Below are 20,454 nucleotides of genomic sequence, written 5' to 3' on the forward strand. Positions count from 1 at the left end.
CAGTTGCACTCATCTCACCTGCTAGTAAGTAATGCTCAAAATTCTCCAAGCCAGGCTTGAGAAATATGTGAACTGTGAACTTCCAGATGTTCAAGCTGGTTTTAGAAAAGGCAGAGGAACCAGAGATCAAATTACCAACATCCACTGAATCATGGAAAAAGCAAGAGAGTTCCAGAAAAACATCTCTTTCTGCTTTATTGACTATGCCAAAACCTTTGACTGTGTGGATCACAATAAACTGTGGGAAATTCTGAAAGAGATGGGAATACCTGACCACCTGACCTGCCTCTTGAGAAACCTGTATGCAGGTCAGGAAGCAACTGTTAGACCTGGACATGGAACAATAGACTGGTTCCAAATAGGAAAAGGAGTACGTCAAGGATGTATATTGTCACCCTGCTTATTTAACTTCTATGCAGAGTACATCATGAGAAATTCTGAGCTGGAGGAAGCACAAGCTGGAATCAAGATTGCTGGGAGAAATATCAATAACCTCAGATATGCAGATGACACCACTCTTATGATAGGAGAAGAGGAACTAAAAAGCCTCTGATGAAAGTGAAAGAGGAGAGTGAAAAGGTTGGCTTAAAGCTCAACATTCAGAAAACAAACATCATGGCATCTAGTCCCATCACTTCATGGGAAATAGATGGGGAAACAGTGGCTGACTTTATCTTTTTGGGCTCCAAAATCACTGCAGATGGTGATTGCAGCCATGAAATTATAAGACGCTTACTCCTTGAAAGAAAACCTATGACCAACCTAGACAGCATATTAAAAAGCAGACACATTACTTTGCCAACCAAGGTCCATCTAGTCAAGGCTGTGGTTTTTCTAGTAGTCATGTATGGATGTGAGAGTTGGACTATAAAGAAAGCTGAGCACAAAAGAACTGATGCCTTTGAACTGTGGTTTTGGAGAAGACTCTTGAGAGTCCCTTGGACTGCAAGAAGATTCAACTAGTCCATCCTAAAGGAAATCAGTCCTGTGTGTTCATTGGAAGGACTGACGTTGAAGCTGAAACTCCAATATTTTGGCCACCTTATGCGAAGAGCTGACTCATTTGAAAAGACCCTGATGTTGGGAAAGATCGAAGGCAGGAGGAGAAGGGGACGACAGAGGATGAGATGGTTGGATGGCATCACCAACTCATTGGACATGAGTTTGAGTAAACTCCCAGAGTTGGTGATGGACAGGAAGGCCTGGTGTGCTGCGGTTCATGGGGTCGCAGAGTCGGACATGACTGACTGACTGAACTGTCTTGTGGTGTTAATGCAAACTTTAGTAATTATCATGGTAGGCATATTCTGGTATTCCTCTGTTGTTCATATTTTCTTATTTGTGCAATACCTGTTCAGGTCTTCTGCTGATTCACCCATGGGTTGCTGGTCTTTTGTTATCGATTTGCAGGCATTATTTATATGGTCTAGAACTGTCCCTCTTCTTCTTTCTTCTCCTTTTGTCTTTCACAATGAAGTCTTCAATCCACTGGAAACTGCTTTATCCTAAGGATTTTAAAAGGAATCGAATCCCATTGCCTTTCCAGGCAGACATACTTGCCCTGGTACTATGCATTGAAAAGGTACTTCTAAAACTAAGGGTGGAAGAAAAGGAGCAAAAGTACAAATTTTTGGAAAAGTCCGACTAAAAAGCAGTTTCATTTGTAGATTACCTTTTCTACCCAATGAATCTAAGTGATGGGTATCAGACTTGTACACAGGCAGAAGTTTGAAGGTTTATTCTCTATAGGAAGTAAAGCAGAAAGGTTGTAGACTAAGCGAAAGCAAACCAAGTCAAAGCAGGGGCCACCAAACAAAACAGGGAGTCCAGGTGAATTTCTGAACAAATACCAGGACTTCTAGTCCCCTTCCCCAGGGGGTTCCCCACACCCAGGCAGCCAGGTCCCTGCGTCCCAGGCGGACAGCAGGAATGCTCTTTGGTGAAACTAACTGGCTTAAGAGAAACATCCTAGAGATAGTGATGCTAAAGTTCATGTCCAAATGCCCAATGTTGAGTAGTATTCAAGGGTGTAAATATACCACAATTTATTCGTTTCAGTGTTGATGGACATTGAGGCTGTTTCAGCTCATGCATACTACCAAGCATAACTTAGGCTGGATCCATGGAAACATTTCTGTTGGATATATACTTGGAAGTGAGACCGCTGGATCATAAGGTATGTGTGGCTTTAGATTAATAGGCACTGCTGATGTTCAGTTTTCCAAAGTGATGAAAATTTACATTCCAACAGGTAGGTGTAAGAATTTCAATTGCTCTGCATTCTTGCCACAATTTTTTCATGTGTTAATTGGCCATTTGAAGATAACCGGTTTTGTAAACTTCCTGTTCAAGTCTATGCTCATTTTTCTCTTGTATTATCTGCTCTTCGGTGCTTTATACATTTTAGCTAAGGGACCACATCAATTAGATGTGTAGCAAATACTTTCCACTATGCTATGGACTTGTTACTTTCTCAGTGATCCCTGTGGTGAACCGAAGATCTTACTTTTAAAGTAATCCAGTTTATCAATATTTTATGACAGTGCTGTTGTGTCCTGCTTAAAAAAAAAAAAAAAAACAACTTGGTCTATCCCAAGGTAATAAAGACATTTTCATGTGTTAGCTACTGGAAACTTGTTTTCTCTTTTTACATGAAGTAAATTGACATGAATTAACTTCTATGCACAGAGTAATTTAGAGCTTTTTTCCTTATACTGATATCAAAATGACCCATTTACCACTTACTGTAAAAACCATCACTTCCTCACTGTTTTCTCCTATGTCTCCTCTGCTCTTCTCCATATTTTCCATCCTTCTCTCTCTCCTCATTGGTCCCAGAGGAATTCAGAACCATATATTAATTGTCATTACTTATTAATATTGTTATTAATACTGCTATCAATATAACAGTATATTAATTATTCAGCTCTAATATGCAGTTAACCCAATCCTGCAAGTTCTGCATTTCAGTTATAGAATATCCACCCTGTTTTTATAGTTCTAGTTCTCTACTGAAATTCTCCATTTTCCAAATTCCTGAATATACTGATCATGGTTATTTTAAGGTAACTTTGTGATTAATTCCATTCTCTGGAACCTCTGTGGATATTGTAATTTATCTCGCTTGTTCTTTGTATCATATCATCTTATCCTCTTACAGGCCCAATTGCTTTCTGATGAGCGTTAGACTCTATATATACAGTCTGTAAGAAGTGGAAGGATTACTTTGAGACCGAGGGTTAAACTCCTCCAGACTGGATTTACATGTAACTCTGGACCACCTTAATCCACCCAGAGATGATGATGATTCAAAAGTGGGCTTCTTTCCCTGTTCCAGGAAATCCTCCAAATAAGTAACAGGGATCCATATAAATAAATCCTCCAGATAAATAACAGAAACAAGGGGCAGAGCAAATGGAAATGTTTATCTTTTGGACATTGAAGAATGCAAAAGAACTCCCATCAAAATTTATAGAGTAGAAAAAGTAAATTTATTCTTGTGTCTGAGGAGTCAATTTTTTCTAAAATCTACATTATCTATTACAAAATTTAATACTGTGCTCCTTAATTACCATAGTATGACATACCCTTTCTTAAAGGGAAAAACTATTCACTTTCAGCCACTAGTATAGACTGTTAAAACATAAGAAAATATCCATTACCTCTGCTGGGAGAAATAAAAGACTGATGGGATCCATAACAATATAAAACTCACTCTAGAATGATGCTCCATTTCTTCATGCCCTCTCCAATGCCTTCCCATTGAGGATGTGTTTACACAGGCTACAGGAGAATAAATTGACTCCACAGACAAGGGAACATGAGCTACTAAAAGAACTCACATCCTATGAAGGAAATAAAATGTGGAGACGTCCGAGTATAGTATCCATAAACACTTTACAATTTCTCTACAACCAAACTGCAAATGTTATTTCTTAGTGGTCTACAAGGGTATCAAGCTAAAAAGATCGACAAGCTGAACAATAATCCAAGTGTTACTGAGATGAGGAAGCCTGGGAGTGGAGATAGACATAGGCAGTGGACTGGGTTCCTTTGGGGCAACTTGAAGATTCATCTTGGGCATGCCACTGAATATGTAAAGATGATACAAACCTGGAGTTTGGAGAGGTCACACAGATGCATACCAACCTATTTGAAGCCACTGGATTGGACGAAATCACCCTAAGAGAGTGGTGAAAGAGAAACAAAGAGGGCCCAGGAAGATGAAGAGGGAGAACCAACGAAGCAAAGACTGAGGTGGGAAGAAAGCAAAGAATGCATGTTAACTCCTACCATGAGCCCTTTCACTGCAAAGGAAAATTCTGGTTCAAGCTGACCAGCTGAACCCAAGCATTTTACTTCTCTTTTTTCCACATCCCCTTAGGAAATCCACATTATCCCTAAAAAGAGGAAGCTACACCATTCACAGCGAGAACCTTCCAAGAATTTTGTCAAGATGACGGTGCAGATGTAAGGGGAGAGAAGCAAGCACATATGAAGGAGAAACCTGCCCGGGAAGCAAGGAGAACCCCAGCAGCACCCTCAGCTCCAAACGGCAGGGAGACAAGCTTAGGCGCTGGAACTGATAAGAGGCGAGTTCCTCAAACCTAAGGACAGTTTTTGAAGAAACTAGTGCCAGCAAACCCGGCACAAAGACCATGGTAACTACAAGGAGAGGGATCCCAGGAAGACTGCAGGAGGGAAAATTTTTAAAGCAAAGCAATGACTTGATGCAAGTGGCATTTGAAGAACATGAATCTGGTATGGCACAGATAAATGATGAGAGAGGAAGGAAGCCAGATAGGCCTTTAGCAGTTAAGAGTGTGCAGGTGAAGAGGAGAAACAGGAAGGAACTGGAGAGACAAGAACAAACTGCCTGGAAATGGTGTGAACAGGAGATGAGACGCCAATAGTCTTTTTCAGAGAGATGGCACATCCACGTTCTGAGAAATCAATCATACGGATTTTTTAAACAGAGAAGTCATGCTCCTTTAACCTAGTCCGGGATCCTCCAGGATGCCATCACCCCTGCCCCACCCCCATTCCTACCCCGTTCCGGTCCTCCTGGACCCACTGTGCCCACCAACAGACCACTCCACTGTTGACTTCTGCTGCAGATCTTCCCGTGTGCAGCTGGATGCTGTGCACGATGCAAACTGTGGCTACCCCATCCCATTTGGATTCGCCTTGGACCACCTCACAAATGGTTCCTTGTTGAGACCATATACTCTTCCAGAAAATCAAACCACCACACTTTTCCTTGCTTCACTTCAATCTAAACCCATCAGTATCTATCTACTGCACATTTTTTATAACTGACTTTTCTCCCTTCAGAGAAAATGTGTATTTTAAATATGGAATTTTGGGGGGAGGAATAAATTTGGAATTTAAAATTAACAGATACAGATTACTATGTATAAAATAAACAACAATGACCTATTATATAGCACATGAGTATATTCAATATCTTATAAAAACCTATAATGGAAAAGAACCTGAAAAAAAGACATGTGTATATATATCCCTGAATTACTTGTTGTACACCTGAAACACTGTAAATCAACTATGCTTCAATAAATAAATAAGGGATCCTTTTAGAAAACTTGTGAATTTTTGCCTAACAAAAAAATTTATGACATTTTGATTCCACTTGTTTGACTTAGTATGAATAAAATGCTAGATTTCTAATTATTAAAAAACAGATATGCAACAAGCAACAAAGGTATAGCACAGGGACTACAGTCAATATCTTGTAATAACCTATAATGGAAAATAGTTTCAAAAATAATATACATTTATATGTAGAACTGAATCACCTTGCTTCACATCTGAAACACTGCAAGTCAACTATACTTCAATAAAATATATATATTAGGAAAAATAAGGGATCTTCAGCAAGCTCATCATCCAATACTTTTCTTTGTAATGAAAGCTGCTGCCTCTTGGGCTATGATGCTCAGGTGATAGGTTTGATCTAAATTTAAATTACAGGGACACACCATATATACAGATATATTCTGTGTTTATTTCTTCAGTTTCAAAATGTAACAGACATTTAGGAAAAGACATACTTAGCAATCAGCAGAATCCACACACGGGCTACACGATCTCTGCAGCCAGGGCCACTATGATTTAAAAAAAAAAAAAAAAAGGGACAAACAGCAGTTCCTGACATGTCCCCTCTCTAAAAAGATATTAACTCATATCCATAGAAAACCAAATCACAGAAATTGATAGCAACAACAACAACAAAAAAAAAAACTGAGAGGCACAGGGATGATAAAAATCTATTATATGTCCATTTGTCTATTTGGTCTGTGCAGAATTTCAGAAAAAGACTATGATGGACTTTGACTGTGGATTACCCGAAATAGAAACAGGTCGTGACTCCAAATACAGCTGTGATTTCAGCTTGGTACCTCTATTGCAGCAAATTAGCACTGCCCCGGGATCTTATAGTTGCTATTGACCTGGCTAAGGCTTTTCTCTACATGTAAATATGGAAGAACCATCAGCACATGTTTGCTTGTTACTCATCACGGCAAACAGCAAATGTTCAGGGCCTTGCCTTTGAGCTCTGCCAATAAGCCTGCTCTTGGTTATCAGTCAGCAAAGATCTGCACTGTCTTGATGTCCCACCAACATCACCCTTGTACACTAGCACTTTGATGACGTTAAGACATTAGGCTATTGGACCTGAGCAACTTCAGTTGGCTTAGTAAGACATTTAAGACAGAGATAAACTCCATAAAAATCCATTGTCTACTAGGCCCCAGTGAAGTTTCTAGGGCTCGACAATCTAGAACATGTTGAGCTATCCCTCCAGAGCAAAGACAAGTTATTGCATCTTCTACAGATTATGACCGAAAAGCGGGCTTTGTGAACCTAGGCGGCAACATACACCACAGCAGACTGTGTCCCTCTGACTCCTTTTCTGAGAGACCCATACACCTCCTAGCTTTTAATGCAGCTGAAATGAATGAAGGCTCTGTTGCAATCCCCATCCGCAGTGTAAGCAGTTCTGCCACGGGGGCCATAGGACCCAGCTCATCTACTGATACTCGCAGTGTCTTGTGGGTTATCCTGTAGGAATATTCACGTGATATTTACATGGGGCCCCAGGAAAACACCAATAAATGAATCACAACACAGGTCTTTGGGTTGCTATCGTCTGAAGGTTTGTGTTCACCCCCAAATTTAACTAGAATCCTAATGCCCAGTGTTATGATGTTAGGAGGTGATTAGGTCATGGGGGTAGAGTGGTCATGAAGGAATCATTGCCTTTATAAACGAGAGCCCGCAGAGGGCCCTAGTCCCTTCCTCCATGTATAGACACAAGGATAAGCCTGCAACCTAGAGGACGGCCTTCATCCAATCCACAACGGCATCCTAATCTCAGACTTCCAGCCTCTGGAACTATGAGAAATATATGCCATTTATAAGCCACTCATCTGAGCCACCAAGGAAGCCCCTTTATAAGCCACCAATCTTTGATATTTTGTTAGAGCAGCTAACAGTTTTAGCTGCCAAGTTTTAGAGTTAAGTCATATTCTCATCTGCAGATCACTGTTCTTTTGAGAAACAGCCCCTGATAGAGGATGAACATGATGAGTGACATCAAACGATCACATGATATGAGTAACCCATCACTAGCTGTATCATTAACCGGACACACCAAGCCACTACGGCTGGGCACACACAGCAGTGACCCATCATCAAGTGCACTGATATAAGAGCGAAGCTTGAACAGGTCCAGTAAGAACTACTAAGCTGAATGAGCAGGTGGGGCAGAGTCCTTTGACACATTCTCTTTAGCACTGTCTCTCCTCTCTCGATCCTGATAAAGATTTATTTATAAGCAGTTGACCCAACAAGAAAATCACTGAGCCTGGTTAGTGAATGGTTCACTACAATACGCTCGCAGCCAATCAAGGTAGACTGCTGCCAGCAGGACAAAAGAAATCAAATGAGTCCCTGAAAAGGAAACCCAACACATTTTGTTTTACTTTATGTTCAAACTGAGACACGGCTAAAGGTACTGATGCCTGCTGATTCATGGGCACTGGCTATCAGCTTGAATCTTCTATTAATGGCCAGGGACTTAAAAAAATATAAAAAGAGTTAAAAACTGGTGACCAGAAGTTCTGGGTAAAGTCTATGTGAGTGGACATCTCAGAATGGGCACAAAGCATAATGACATTTGTGCACCACATGGATGCCCACTAAAGGACAACTACTTTAGAGAAGCCTCTCTACACTCAGGTAGAGAAGATGACACAACCTGCAAATGTCAGTCAACACTATTTCTCTAGTCACCCCAGGGCTTGCTCATGGGCCCTCATCCAGAGGGGCCTTGGTGGCAGTATTAGAGGACATATATGCGCTCAGCAAAAAGAATGCTCCTCTTCAATTATGACCGAGATCCTGACCATCCAGCCAACACGAGGAACCAACACTGTGCCCTCAGTCTAGGACATAACCTGGGGAGACCAGCCAGTCAGCTAGCAACAGAATGGTGCATGAAAGGGGCGGTAAACTCTCCTTTAAGCACAGACAAAGAAATGCCTTATTTATCATCATGATAATCAAAGTAACACTCTATCTGATCAAGAAGCTTATTAACAGCAAAAGAAGTGTGGGAACAGGCTCAGGTCCACTGAATTCACTACTCAGCAGCAGCCCATCAGCCAGAGACATCTGGCGTGACTGAGAAGAATGGCCACTGCAAGCTCAGTGGTGCTGCCAGCTGGGAAACAACACAACGCAACACCGGGTCTTGTAACAATGAGGAGCAATGTCTTCAATCAGCAAACAAAACACAGGCTTTAGCATTCCCCATCAGCAAAACACACGGGTCTGGTGGTAACTGAGAGGCAGAAGTGGGACTGACTACCTCTCACTGTTACACCTAACAGCCCACTCACTGCTTTTTTTACCTACAGTTTCCACGACGCTGAGCTCTGCTGGAATGGTTCCGAGCAAGAATGGTTTCCACCAGAGGACAAGATAGTTCCATCTGGGGGATGGAGAGGATCACTCTACTGATGAAGAGTGAGTGATCACAATCACCAAGGAAATATTACGTTGCAGTGTGGACAGGGTCAACAAGGACCTTGGAGAGTCTCTGAAGAACCTGCAGGATTTCCACATGCACAGCCGCTCAGTCGTGTCCGACTCTTTGAGACTCCACGGACCATAGCCCCGCAAGCTCCTCTGTCTATGGGATTTCCCAAGGCAAGAATACTGGTGTGAGTTACCATTTCCTTCTCCAGGTGATCTTCCTAACCCAAGGATCAAATTCGCATCTCTGTCTCTTCCTGCATTGGCAGGCGTACTCTCTACCACTAGCACTGCTTGGGAAGCCCAGATACTTCTGTATCTAATAGCTAAAGTTAAGGAAACTCTAAGCAGCCAACAAAAACCTGGGTCATATCCTTCAAGTACTTGACAAAAGTACAATTCTGTGATTCAAGTTTATTTATAATGATGGAACTTCTGAATCATCAGGATTCATGATACACATTTGTCATCGTGCTCAGATGCCCTCAAAAAGGTAATTTCACCAACTAGTCAAAAGTTGCCCCTCTAACTGTACTTAGGATATAAGATAGTGGTAGGTGTTTTTTTCCTCAATTTGACATTATAATGGATAGAAAAAGTATTTATCATTTTAATTTGCACTTATTACTCGAGACTATCTTTATGAATCTCTTTACATAGATTAACTCTATTACATACGATGCAAAACTTCACAGAATTTCTTAGCATGAAATTTTACTTCTGATTTGTGGGGCATATAAAAGTTTCTAAACTATATATAGCCAAACTATCATTATTTCCTTTTATGGTTTATTTCATTGCTTTTCTGCTCAGAAAAGCTTTCCTTGCCCATATTTAAACATATTTTCTTCCAGCTGTTTAGAGTTTCTTTCTCATATATAATTCTTTAATCCATCTGGAATTGACTTTTGTATGGTGTAAGGCTGAGAAAATAATTTTTCCCACACAGTTAACCAATTATACAGACTAAAATTTTTTTTTAAATCTTCCTTTTAAGATCAAAGCAGATTTTTCCCCCACTGATTACCATATTAATAGCAATGCTATGGGGAAGGGGGAAAAAAGAGTCTAGGAAAACCTGATCCATCAGGAGGCATTGACATTTCAGGCTCATAACAAACTACACAATGAACTTACAAGGCTCTTCATCCCCTAAAAGGGTTATCATTTCTAGAGAAACATAAGACCCTATTTTATCTCCCGTCATTTTCAATATGAGTATGAAGCCATTTGGAGAAATAGGTGGACATCTGGGGGCTATCATATCCTTTTTATCTAATCCTGACAGCTCAATTTCACTACCTGTCATGCAAGATAGATTTGAGAGCTGACATCATAGAAAATGTCCTGAAATTTAATCCATAAAAGGCTGACGGTGATGATGGTAAGCAGGAAAAATATCTACCTAATGTAGCAAAGGTTATCGTGGGCTCTTGATGTGAGGTTTCAGTTCTCAGGCAGACGGGTAGCATTGCCGTTAGCTCAAACATCCAGCTGCTAACAGAATTCCAAGGCACAGGTATGGAAGACAGAACAATTTTCTCTATGAACTCATCACAGAGAATTTTAACATCTCTCTAACCTGAAGCCTGCCTCCCTTTTGCAAACATTTATATTCAACGTTGCATTTCATATGCACACTGGTGTAATTCCTGGGCATCAAAGCAAAAAGGGACACATACCAACCTCCCAGCTGGGAGGTGTAGGCAAGGCCAAACAGGGCGCTAACCTTCCATCCTCTGCCTGGTGGAAGCAGGCAACAGTGACCTGATTCCCCTGTAGGAATAATACCTATAAGACAGCAGGCAGTGGGCCCTCCATTCCCTGCCCAGCCAAGCAAGCCGCTCTCCAGTCTCCCTGCAGGGGCAGTGACAGCGTGTCTGAGCAAGAAGCTGATCTTCCCTTCCCCAGCCAGGAGAAGCAAACAGCAATCTGATTTCCCCAGCAGGTTAGTTATCAATGGGGCCCAGTGATGAGCGGGACTTTCGTCCCTCCCCTGGCAGTGACAAGACTTAACACCAAGCAAGATGAAGATACATCCTATTACACAAGGTAACAGGCAAAATGTCCAGGATATAATCTTAAAAATCACAAACCATAGCAAGAACCAGGAAAATCACAATACGAATCAAAAACCACAGTCAACAGATGCTAACACCAATATGAACCAGGTGCGAGAAGGATCTAATAAGAATTTCTAAGCAGGCATCATAAAAATGTTTCAAATGATCTGAAAGACTGATGAAAGAACTGAAAATTTCAGGAGAAAAAAGTTTTTAAAATAACCAATGTAAGCTACAGAACTTTTGAAAACTACAAAAACCAAAACTGAACAGTCAATGGACCAGCTCAAGAATAGAGCACAGGTAACAGAAAACATGATCAGCAAACTTAAGGACAGATTAACTGAATTCACAATATCTGAAAAGCAGATACAAAGAGGCGTATTAAAGAAAGCATCTCAGGGATCTACCAGACAATAACAAAATGCCTTCTATTTGCACCATCAGGATCCAGAAAGGGAGGAGAGAAACAATGGGACTGAAAAAGTCTCTGAAGAAATAATGCCTGAAAAATACCCAAATTTAGCAGAAGACTTAAATGAACAAACTCAAAACAGGAGAAACCCAAAGAAATTCACACTAAAGATACATAACAATTAAACTTTTTTAAATCCTAAAGCCAAAGAAAATGCCTTTAAGACAACAGAGAAAAATGATCCATGGCTACTGGAGGAACAGCAACTGAAAGGAAAGATGTCTCATATGGAACCACCAGTTTGGTTCCAGGACCCACTGCTGATACCAAAATCCGTGGATGCTCTAGTCTGCTCTCAGTGTTCACATAGTTTCACGTCTGAGGAGTCAACCAACCACAGATTGCAGTTCTGTCTATATTTATCGGGAAAATACCTGCACGTACGTAAACCTGCCAAGTTCAGTCCTGTGTTGTTCAAGAATCAACTGCACTGCCAAACAATTGGTGTTCTCTATACACTTCAATATCTCTTCTTTGGAGTTACATCACACACTGCCAAATCATTTTTCAAGTTTTAGAGACTGCTTTATTTCATTTCATTTTTAATTAAACATCCACCTGACACTTAAATCCAAATCATAAAGCAGGTATATGCAAAGTAGAGCTGCCACCCCTACCCCTGTCCCCCACTGCCTTTCGCTCCATATAAAATGCCATTTGGTTCATTCTTAATTTATCCTTCTGTTCTTTTTGAAAATAGTACTAAGTGCATATGCCTTTCCTGTTTTCTCCCTCGTTCTTACACAGAAGTGAGTATATAATAAGTACCCTTCTGCACCTTGCTTCTCTCAGGATAATATGTCCTGTGATCAGTCCATGGCCGTGTACGGAGATCCCACTTGTCCGTTCTCACAGCTGCAGAGTCCTCCATCATGGGGACCATGGCTACGAAGAATTCTAAAAACGTCTCTCCCATCATTCCTACCCCTTGACTATTCAAAACACTAATCTGAGTACAACAGTAAAGGGACTTTCAAGATAAAAAGGAACAAAATTATTTCATTTGCAGAGACGCGGATGAGCTTAGAGACTGAAAGACAGAATGAAGCAAGTCAGACAGAGAAAAACAAGGATCATAAATTAGCCCGCATATGTGAAATCTAGAAAAATAATGGAGGTGAACCTATCTGCAAAGCAGAAAGAGACACAGATGTAGAGAACAAACATATAAACACTAAGGGGGGAAAGCAGTGGGAACGAACTGGGAGACTGGGGTTGACATATATCCGCCACTACGAGTCAAACAGGTAACTAATGAGAGCCTGCTGTAGAGCATAGGGAGCTCTACTCGGTGCTCTACGGTGGTCTAAACGGGAAGGAAATGCAAAAAGGAGGGAATATGTGTACATGTACGGCTGATTCATTTTGCTGTACAGCAGAAACTAACACAATTATTGTAAAGCAACTATACTCCAATAAAAAATTTTAAAAAATAAAGTCCCAATTCGATCATCCTTAAACTATGTAGGTTATCTGCATGAGCCCAACCCAATCAGCTGAAACCTTTAAAAATGGGGCTTTCTACTCCTGGAGGCAGAAGGGTGAGGCCAAAGACATTTGAGAGGGTGGAGGGGATTCAAGGTATAAAAAGGGCAACTACCTGCCTCCAGGAAAAAAGCAAATGGCTCTGCTGTGAATTGCCAATGGAGAGGAAGGACAACCCCTAGAAGCCAAAAGCAAGCCCCAGCCATAAACCAGCAACAAAGTGGGGACCTCAGTCTTACAGCTGCAAGGAAATGAACTCTACCAACAATCAGCGCTCTTGGAGACGACCTCAGCCTCAGACAAGGACTGCAGCACCAGCCAGTAACTGCACTTCGACCCTGTTAGACATGAGCAGGGGCTCCAGCTACGAAGAGCCTGACCTCCTGACCCATATGACCTGTCAGATGAATACATGCGTGTTGTCCTAAACCACTGAGTTTGCTGTAATGTTACGGCAGGAAGGAAAAACACAAGGGTGACCACAATTCTCCAGCTAGTCTGCTGTATATAGTTTACCGTCAACAAATGATGTCTCACGCACGTGTCATCTCACGTCTTTACCAATAACAGATCTTTGAACAGTGTATCCAAGAATTGAGATGGCTGGGACAAAGGGTAAAAACACGGAATTTCTCTAGATACAGCCAAATTCTTCTTTATAGCAGTCACAGCACTCTGCCATTCCCACCAGCAGCACAGGACAGTGCCAGCTGCCCCACAGCCTCACCCACAGAACATATTTCAGATCCTGTCAGTGTGCTGAGTGAGAAAGAACACTCAGTGTAGTTTCTCTTGTAAAAAGGAGTATGTGGTGCTCTCCTCTAATAATAAGGAAGATTCGGCATTTACTCACAGGTTGAGGAGTCATCCTCACTCCTTTTTCCATGAACTGTCTGTTTCTAATTAAGTCTCTGTGTCTGCTGAGCGGTCTCTTGTCTCTTGGCGAGTCTTGACTTCTGAGTTCTATGTTTCCTTATGTATCTGGTGATTCTTGGTTCTCCATTTATATTTTAAGAGGATGCAATGAAGTGTTGTTGGAAGGTCTGCATGCAGGAGCGGGGCTCATGATGGATGGGCTCCAATACAGGAATATGGGGCAAGGTTTCTTGAGCTACAGTAGGAGACAGGCAAATGGCCAGCCCCTGTGGGGATAGGATCAGCTTCCCCGAGGTTAATCTCCAAACTCTGGTCAAGAGCATGGAAATCAGGCTGCCAACAGCCTGCAAGTCAAGGATGGGTAGAAGGCAGATGTCCTCACCTTTGAGAGTAAGCAGCTGTTCTACGATCCTCATTATAAGGTCTCACAAAGCACCTCATCGCCCTCTGATATGTCTCAAACCCCACATTTGAAGCCTTACCAGTTCAAACCACCCAGAATATATCTCAAGTCTCCTGGTACAACAGAAGAGGCGGAGCGTGCCGGATGCTCAGGCCTGGGAATCAAGTCCGCATGCAAATTGCCATCAATCCTCCTATGCTGAGTCTCACCTCCCTCTCACCACGGACTTCAAAGGTACCTCTACTACACCTGCCTTTCCCAACCTGTCCTGAGTTCTGCCAGGTGATGATCAGGTCTCCTCCCAGCTTCTCCCTCTGCAGACATTTATGGATCTCAGTGAACATTCATCTCTCACCCTTCCAGCTTCCAAAAAACCAGGACAGGTGACAGCATCCCTCTGCCTCAGTCACCTTTCCCTTAGCGGTTTTGTGACTTTTTGATTCCTTTACCCTCAGTTTAATACCGCATCAGGAGACAGCACGTTTGAGCAGAAGATGACTGCTCAAAGAAGATTTCCATTAGAAACCCTCCTGCATCTGTTCCCTCCCTCCTCCTGGCATTCCCCATGCTCTGCATGTGAGGTCTCCTGGACCAACACTCCAACTTTCCTGATGTTTCCACATGAATCTCCATGTCTTTGTCATTGGCTCTGCGTGGGTCAATGTGTCCTTTCAAAGTAATGCTGTCCCCAGCAGAGGCCGTTTGCTTTTGGTTCTTCTGCTGAATTTCAGGAAACTGCTTCTCCACGGAGTCCTCATTCCTTGTTTGTTAACATTCTGTCGTTTCCATTAGTTCTGCCTCTGTGAGGGCTGCCTGCCCTTGTTCTTCCTCCTTGAAGTACTTCCAGCATCTCCGTCAGCCGACTGTGACCAAGCTCTGCTTGCTCAAGACTTCCTCCCCCGGCTCGGCACCTGATCAGGCCAGGTTGTGGCAAAGATACAGGTGGGGAGGGGACGTGTTCTCTCCCAGTGCTGGAAAATGAAATCACCCCCCTGCAGCCTCAGTCAGGGGCAGACTGGCCCCCAAGGCAGCTCCACTGTGGATCCCCTGGGGACAGGACACCAATAGCACCTGCATTCTGCACCCAACAGAAGACCTGAGGTCTGCTATTCCCCCAGGCCTAGAGGACAGAGTGTTCATGTCTCTGCCCACAGCACAGGAAGAACGGGGCTCACACTTACCTCTCCCGCAAGGCTAAGCCTCACCCTCCAGGCACCCTGCCCCTTCTCTCTCCAGAGAGGGCAGAGCAGGGGTCAGGGTTAGGGTGTGCATTCAGGCCACCATCTGTCCACCATGGCCAAAGTTCCTAAATATTCACTCAGGGGCACAGAAATCACAGTCACTTCTAGGAGGACCAAGCCTGTCCCACTCAGGCTCTCACAGTTCTTTCCAGTTAGAGAGTCTCTGAGTTGGGGTGAGGAGCGGAATTTGAGATAGGATGATTAGAGTGGCTCTCAGAAGCAGTAACCACTAGATTGAACAGAAACCTGAATGAGCTGAGGAAATCAGCCAAGCACCCAGCTGCAGGGAGAGCACGATGGGCATAGGGAACACCAGAGGGGAGTGTAACGAGCAAGTGTGCACAGGAAGCAGCAAGAACTGTGCAGCTGGCTGGCTGGAGGGGGCGCGAGAAGGAGCCGTGGAACACAAGGGCTGAGAGGCGGGCGGGCGTGAGATGAACTCAGACAGAGCAGCCCACAGAGTCGGGGGTGTTATTTCAGCTCAACAGGATGTTATGAGGAGAATGTGAACAGGCAAGAAACAAAAGCTGATTCACACTGTGTAAGAGACCCTGAGACCAGACTACGAGTCTAAGAAATGATGAAGAACACCTGTTGAGAACTGTATTACCTGTCCTGGAGGAAAATGATGGTAGATACAAGGAGAGAGGAGAGGCAGCAAAGACAGTGATGAGGTCTTTTCTGACAGGTAAGAGCAACTACTGCTTCCAGCCGTGATGGGCTCACAGGATCAGGGCACATCCTCTCGTCTATAACCACTAACAAACAGACAAAACATATGAGACGTCAGTCCTCAACTGGACATAAGACACCAAAGGGTTGATCCCCGAGAGATAAGAATCAATGGAAATTTCTTAGCATCCTGCATAAGACCCACACCAAGAAGTGGTTCACCTGCGATGTGACGACAGGCTAAAGACAGATATAAGGAAGAATCTAACAGAAAACTACGAATGCCTTCGAAGTGATGAATATGCTCAATGAAAGTCATGTGCCCATGAACTGATATTGACATGTGGTAGAACCCATCTGTGTGAAAAGACATTTTCAAAGATAAGAAACATAAAACTGCATTAGGGGTCAGCACCAACAGGAACATTGGCAATCAGATTTGATAATAAGGGCTCTCACTTTGACCCCTAATTAAGCAAAATGTTAACTCTTCTCCCCAAAAGAAATCTATCTTTCCCATTATTAGACCTATGTTACAAAAAGTATGTACTCAATTATTAGCAGTATATATTTTTTCTTTAACTTCAGTGAAATAGTTGATTTACAATATTGTGTTAATTTGTGCTGTACAGCAAAGTGATTCACACATTATTTTTCATATTCTTTCCATTGCAGTTTATCACAGGTTACTGAACACAGCTCTCTGTGCCATAGAGTAGGACCCTGTTTATCCATTCTATATATCATAGTTTGCATCTGCCAATCCACCCCAGGGACAGATTGCGAGTAGTGTATTTTTAATTATGTCAACAAAAAATTTGTGACAATTTGTCTTCTCTCTTGTAATAGAAGTACATGCATAATATTCACAATTTTGCTTCTTGATTTGTAAATCCTAAAACATGTACTCTTTGTTTGCAGGATAAAATGTTCCAATCCCTAATCAACATCCATCTCAGCAATTCTAGAATCTTCCCAGTACTCTACCTTAAGTAAAAAGCCAGGTCAAGAAATAGACAGTAAACCATGTGTTCAAGGTTCCTCTGGGATGTAACAAATGGCCAGACAGTTTCAAAGACATTAATTGAGAAGCATCAGACGCTTCTCTTTTTGGAGAGAAGAGGTGAGACTCAGTAACCACGAGAGATCCGCCCAGTGGATGACCAGTCCACATACCCCAGATGCCCCTCCTCCCCTGCTGCAGTACACTGGTCCTCTGGGCTTTCAGCGACTCGGTCCAGAACCTCACAGTAATGAGAACTATGACCAAACCACCCATCAACAAGGCCTTCAGTTCAGTTCAGTTGCTCAGTCGTGTCCGACTCTTTGCGACCCCATGAATCGCAGCATGCCAGGCCTCCTGTCCATCACCAACTCCCGCAGTTCACTCAGACTCACATCCATCGAGTCGGTGATGCCATCCAGCCATCTCATCCTCTGTCGTCCCCTTCTCCTCCTGCCCTCAATCCCTCCCAGCATCAAAGTCTTTTCCAATGAGACAACTCTTCGCATGAGGTGGCCAAAGTACTGGAGTTTCAGCTTTAGCATCATTCCTTCCAAAGAAATCCCAGGGCTGATCTCCTTCAGAATGGACTGGTTGGATCTCTTTGCAGTCCAAGGGACTCTCAACAGTCTTCTCCAACACCACAGTTCAAAAGCATCAATTCTTCGGCGCTCAGCCTTCTTCACAGTCCAACTCTCGCATCCATACATGACCACAGGAAAAACCATAGCCTTGACTAGATGGACCTTAGTCGGCAAAGTAATGTCTCTGCTTTTGAATATATTATACAGAGTGAAGTAAGCCAGAAAGAAAAACACCAATACAGTATACTAACACACATATATGGAATTTAGAAAGATGGCAATGATGACCCTGTATGCGAGACAGCAAAAGAGACACAGATGTGTAGAGCGGACTTTTGGACTCTGAGGCAGAGGGAGAGGGTGGGATGATTTGGGAGAATGACATTGAAACATGTATACTATCATGTAAGAAACAAATCGCCAGTCTATGTTCGATGCAGGATACAGGATGCTTGGGGCTGGTGCACTGGGATGACCCAGAGAGATGATATGGAGGGGAGGTGGGAGGGGGGTTCATGTTTGGGAACTCATGTACACTCGTGGTGGATTCATATCAATGTATGGCAAAACCAATACAGTATTATAAAGTAAAATAAAGTAAAAATAAAAATTAAAAAAAAAGAATATGCTATATAGGTTGGTCATAACTTTTCTTCCAATGCGTAAGCATCTTTTAATTTCATGGCTGCACTCACCATCTGCAGTGATTTTGGAGCCCCAAAAAATAAAGTCTGACACTGTTTCCACTGTTTCTCCATCTATTTCCCATGGAGTGATGGGACCGGATGCCAAGATCTTCATTTTCTGAATGTTGAGCTTTAAGCCAACTTTTCCACTCTCCTCTTTTACTTTCACCAAGAGGCTTTTTAGTTCCTCTTCACTTACAAAGATGCAAACCAGAACCACCTTTAACACCCTACCTTTAACACCTTAACACACTGTACTCAGACCTAGGAAATTCCTAATACTTAACCACCAGCCGACGTCAGTGTTTCTAAGCAAGGGTGATAAGTGAAAAACTAAACCCTTGGAAAAATCTAGGAAAATAATTTTCAATAATCAGGTACATAGGGGCCAAGAAACACTACTAATCAAACAGGCACCAAACTGAGTCATTGGCAAAATCAGAAAAAATCTTACCTTGCTTGGCAGCTGAGCAGCAGCATCTCATGGTTATGAATCAAAATATATAAAACAACCAGAAAGGCTTTGGCTCTGATGGAAGTGGAGGGGCTGTCCAGTAAACGGATAATTGTAGAGACAAAGTCCTGTGTGAGACATGAAAATATTTTTTGAGAAAGCATGAAACAAATAAACAGAATAGGCAACTCTGAAGGTCAATAGATTACAATAACCAAATAGAAAATAAAACAACATCACCTGTCAGTTTTGAAATTCTATTTTAGTGCTATACCCTATACCAAGTTATTAAAATGTATGATCTCATTCAAACCTGAAAAGTAGCTGGAAAGGGTACCAATATTATCTCTGTTTTAAAAAAGGAAATCTCAAAACGTTAAGCACTTTGCCCCAAACCGCAAAACTGGATTCAAATCCAGGTCAGACAGACAACAAAGCCTGATTCTTAACCACCCATCACATGACTGGGAGTGAGGCAATAACTAGAACTCAAAGTCACGACTGCACGTCCGCATGAACTTCTGAGCAAACCTGCACACACAAAGGTCACACCTCTAGCCTACACAACTGAGGTCCTACAGACATAAAGTAAAAACAGCAGCCAATATGGGACACAGGGAAAAACCTCAATTTCTACATATATGTGGGCATATATACACATGCTCAGTCACATCTGCAATCCCATGGACTGCAGTTCATCAGGCTCCTCTGTCCATGGGATTTCCCGGCAAGAATACTGGAGTGGGTTGCCACTTCCTACTCTACTATTTCTATAACATTCTTTAAAGGTTTAACACAACACAGAGGAATAAGTGTTGACAAGTGTTAGTGTCATATTCTCTTATAGCAAAAAGACTGCATCACTCTGGGAGCCTATGGATATGCAAAAAAAATGGAATACACATACACACAGGGTTAATGGATATAAATAGGCAGAAATATGGAATTGGATTGTTACAAAGATGGTAACAGAGAGCAGGACTTTAAGTTCCTGAGAGTCCTGGGCAGAGGCAAGCACCTAGGAGTGACATTATGTGTCCAGGCAGATGTAAGCAGCTCAATTTTTTTTTTTTTTTTTTTGCCAAAGTGCTTTTACTTTGGGTGCTATACTGGAAGACAGGAAGTGCTTACACAGCCATGTACAGGCTTCTATTTTAAATGGAGATATATCTATATCTATACATCAGTCTTTTTGCCTTTTCATACTGTTCATGGGGTTCTGAAGGCAAGAATGCTGAAGTAGTTTGCCATCCCCTTCTCCAGTGGACCACATTTCGTCAGAACTCTCCACTAAGACCCATCCATCTTGAGTGGCCCTACAAAGCATGCCTACAGGGCATGGCAGTCCCTTGAACTGCAAGGAGATCAAACCAGTCAATCCTAAAGGAAATAAACTCTCAATAGTCATTAGGAGGACTGATGCTGATGCTCCAATACTTTGGCCACCTGATG

At 42.4% G+C, this 20,454-nt stretch overlaps 1 protein-coding gene across 9 annotated transcripts in view; it reads right to left on the bottom strand.

Moving 5' to 3' along the window:
- Nucleotides 1–20,454, bottom strand: part of ULK4 (unc-51 like kinase 4) — a 528,243-nt gene that overhangs the window by 352,237 nt on the left and 155,552 nt on the right. For all 9 annotated transcript variants that reach the window (XM_060402096.1, XM_060402095.1, XM_060402097.1 and 6 more), the window contains one exon: nt 19,003–19,130. In XM_060402096.1, coding sequence (XP_060258079.1) covers nt 19,003–19,130 — 128 coding nt within the window. The remainder of the gene's footprint in view (nt 1–19,002; nt 19,131–20,454) is intronic.

This window comes from Ovis aries, chromosome 19 (assembly GCF_016772045.2).
Source record: "Ovis aries strain OAR_USU_Benz2616 breed Rambouillet chromosome 19, ARS-UI_Ramb_v3.0, whole genome shotgun sequence".
Classification (NCBI taxonomy): domain Eukaryota; kingdom Metazoa; phylum Chordata; class Mammalia; order Artiodactyla; family Bovidae; genus Ovis; species Ovis aries.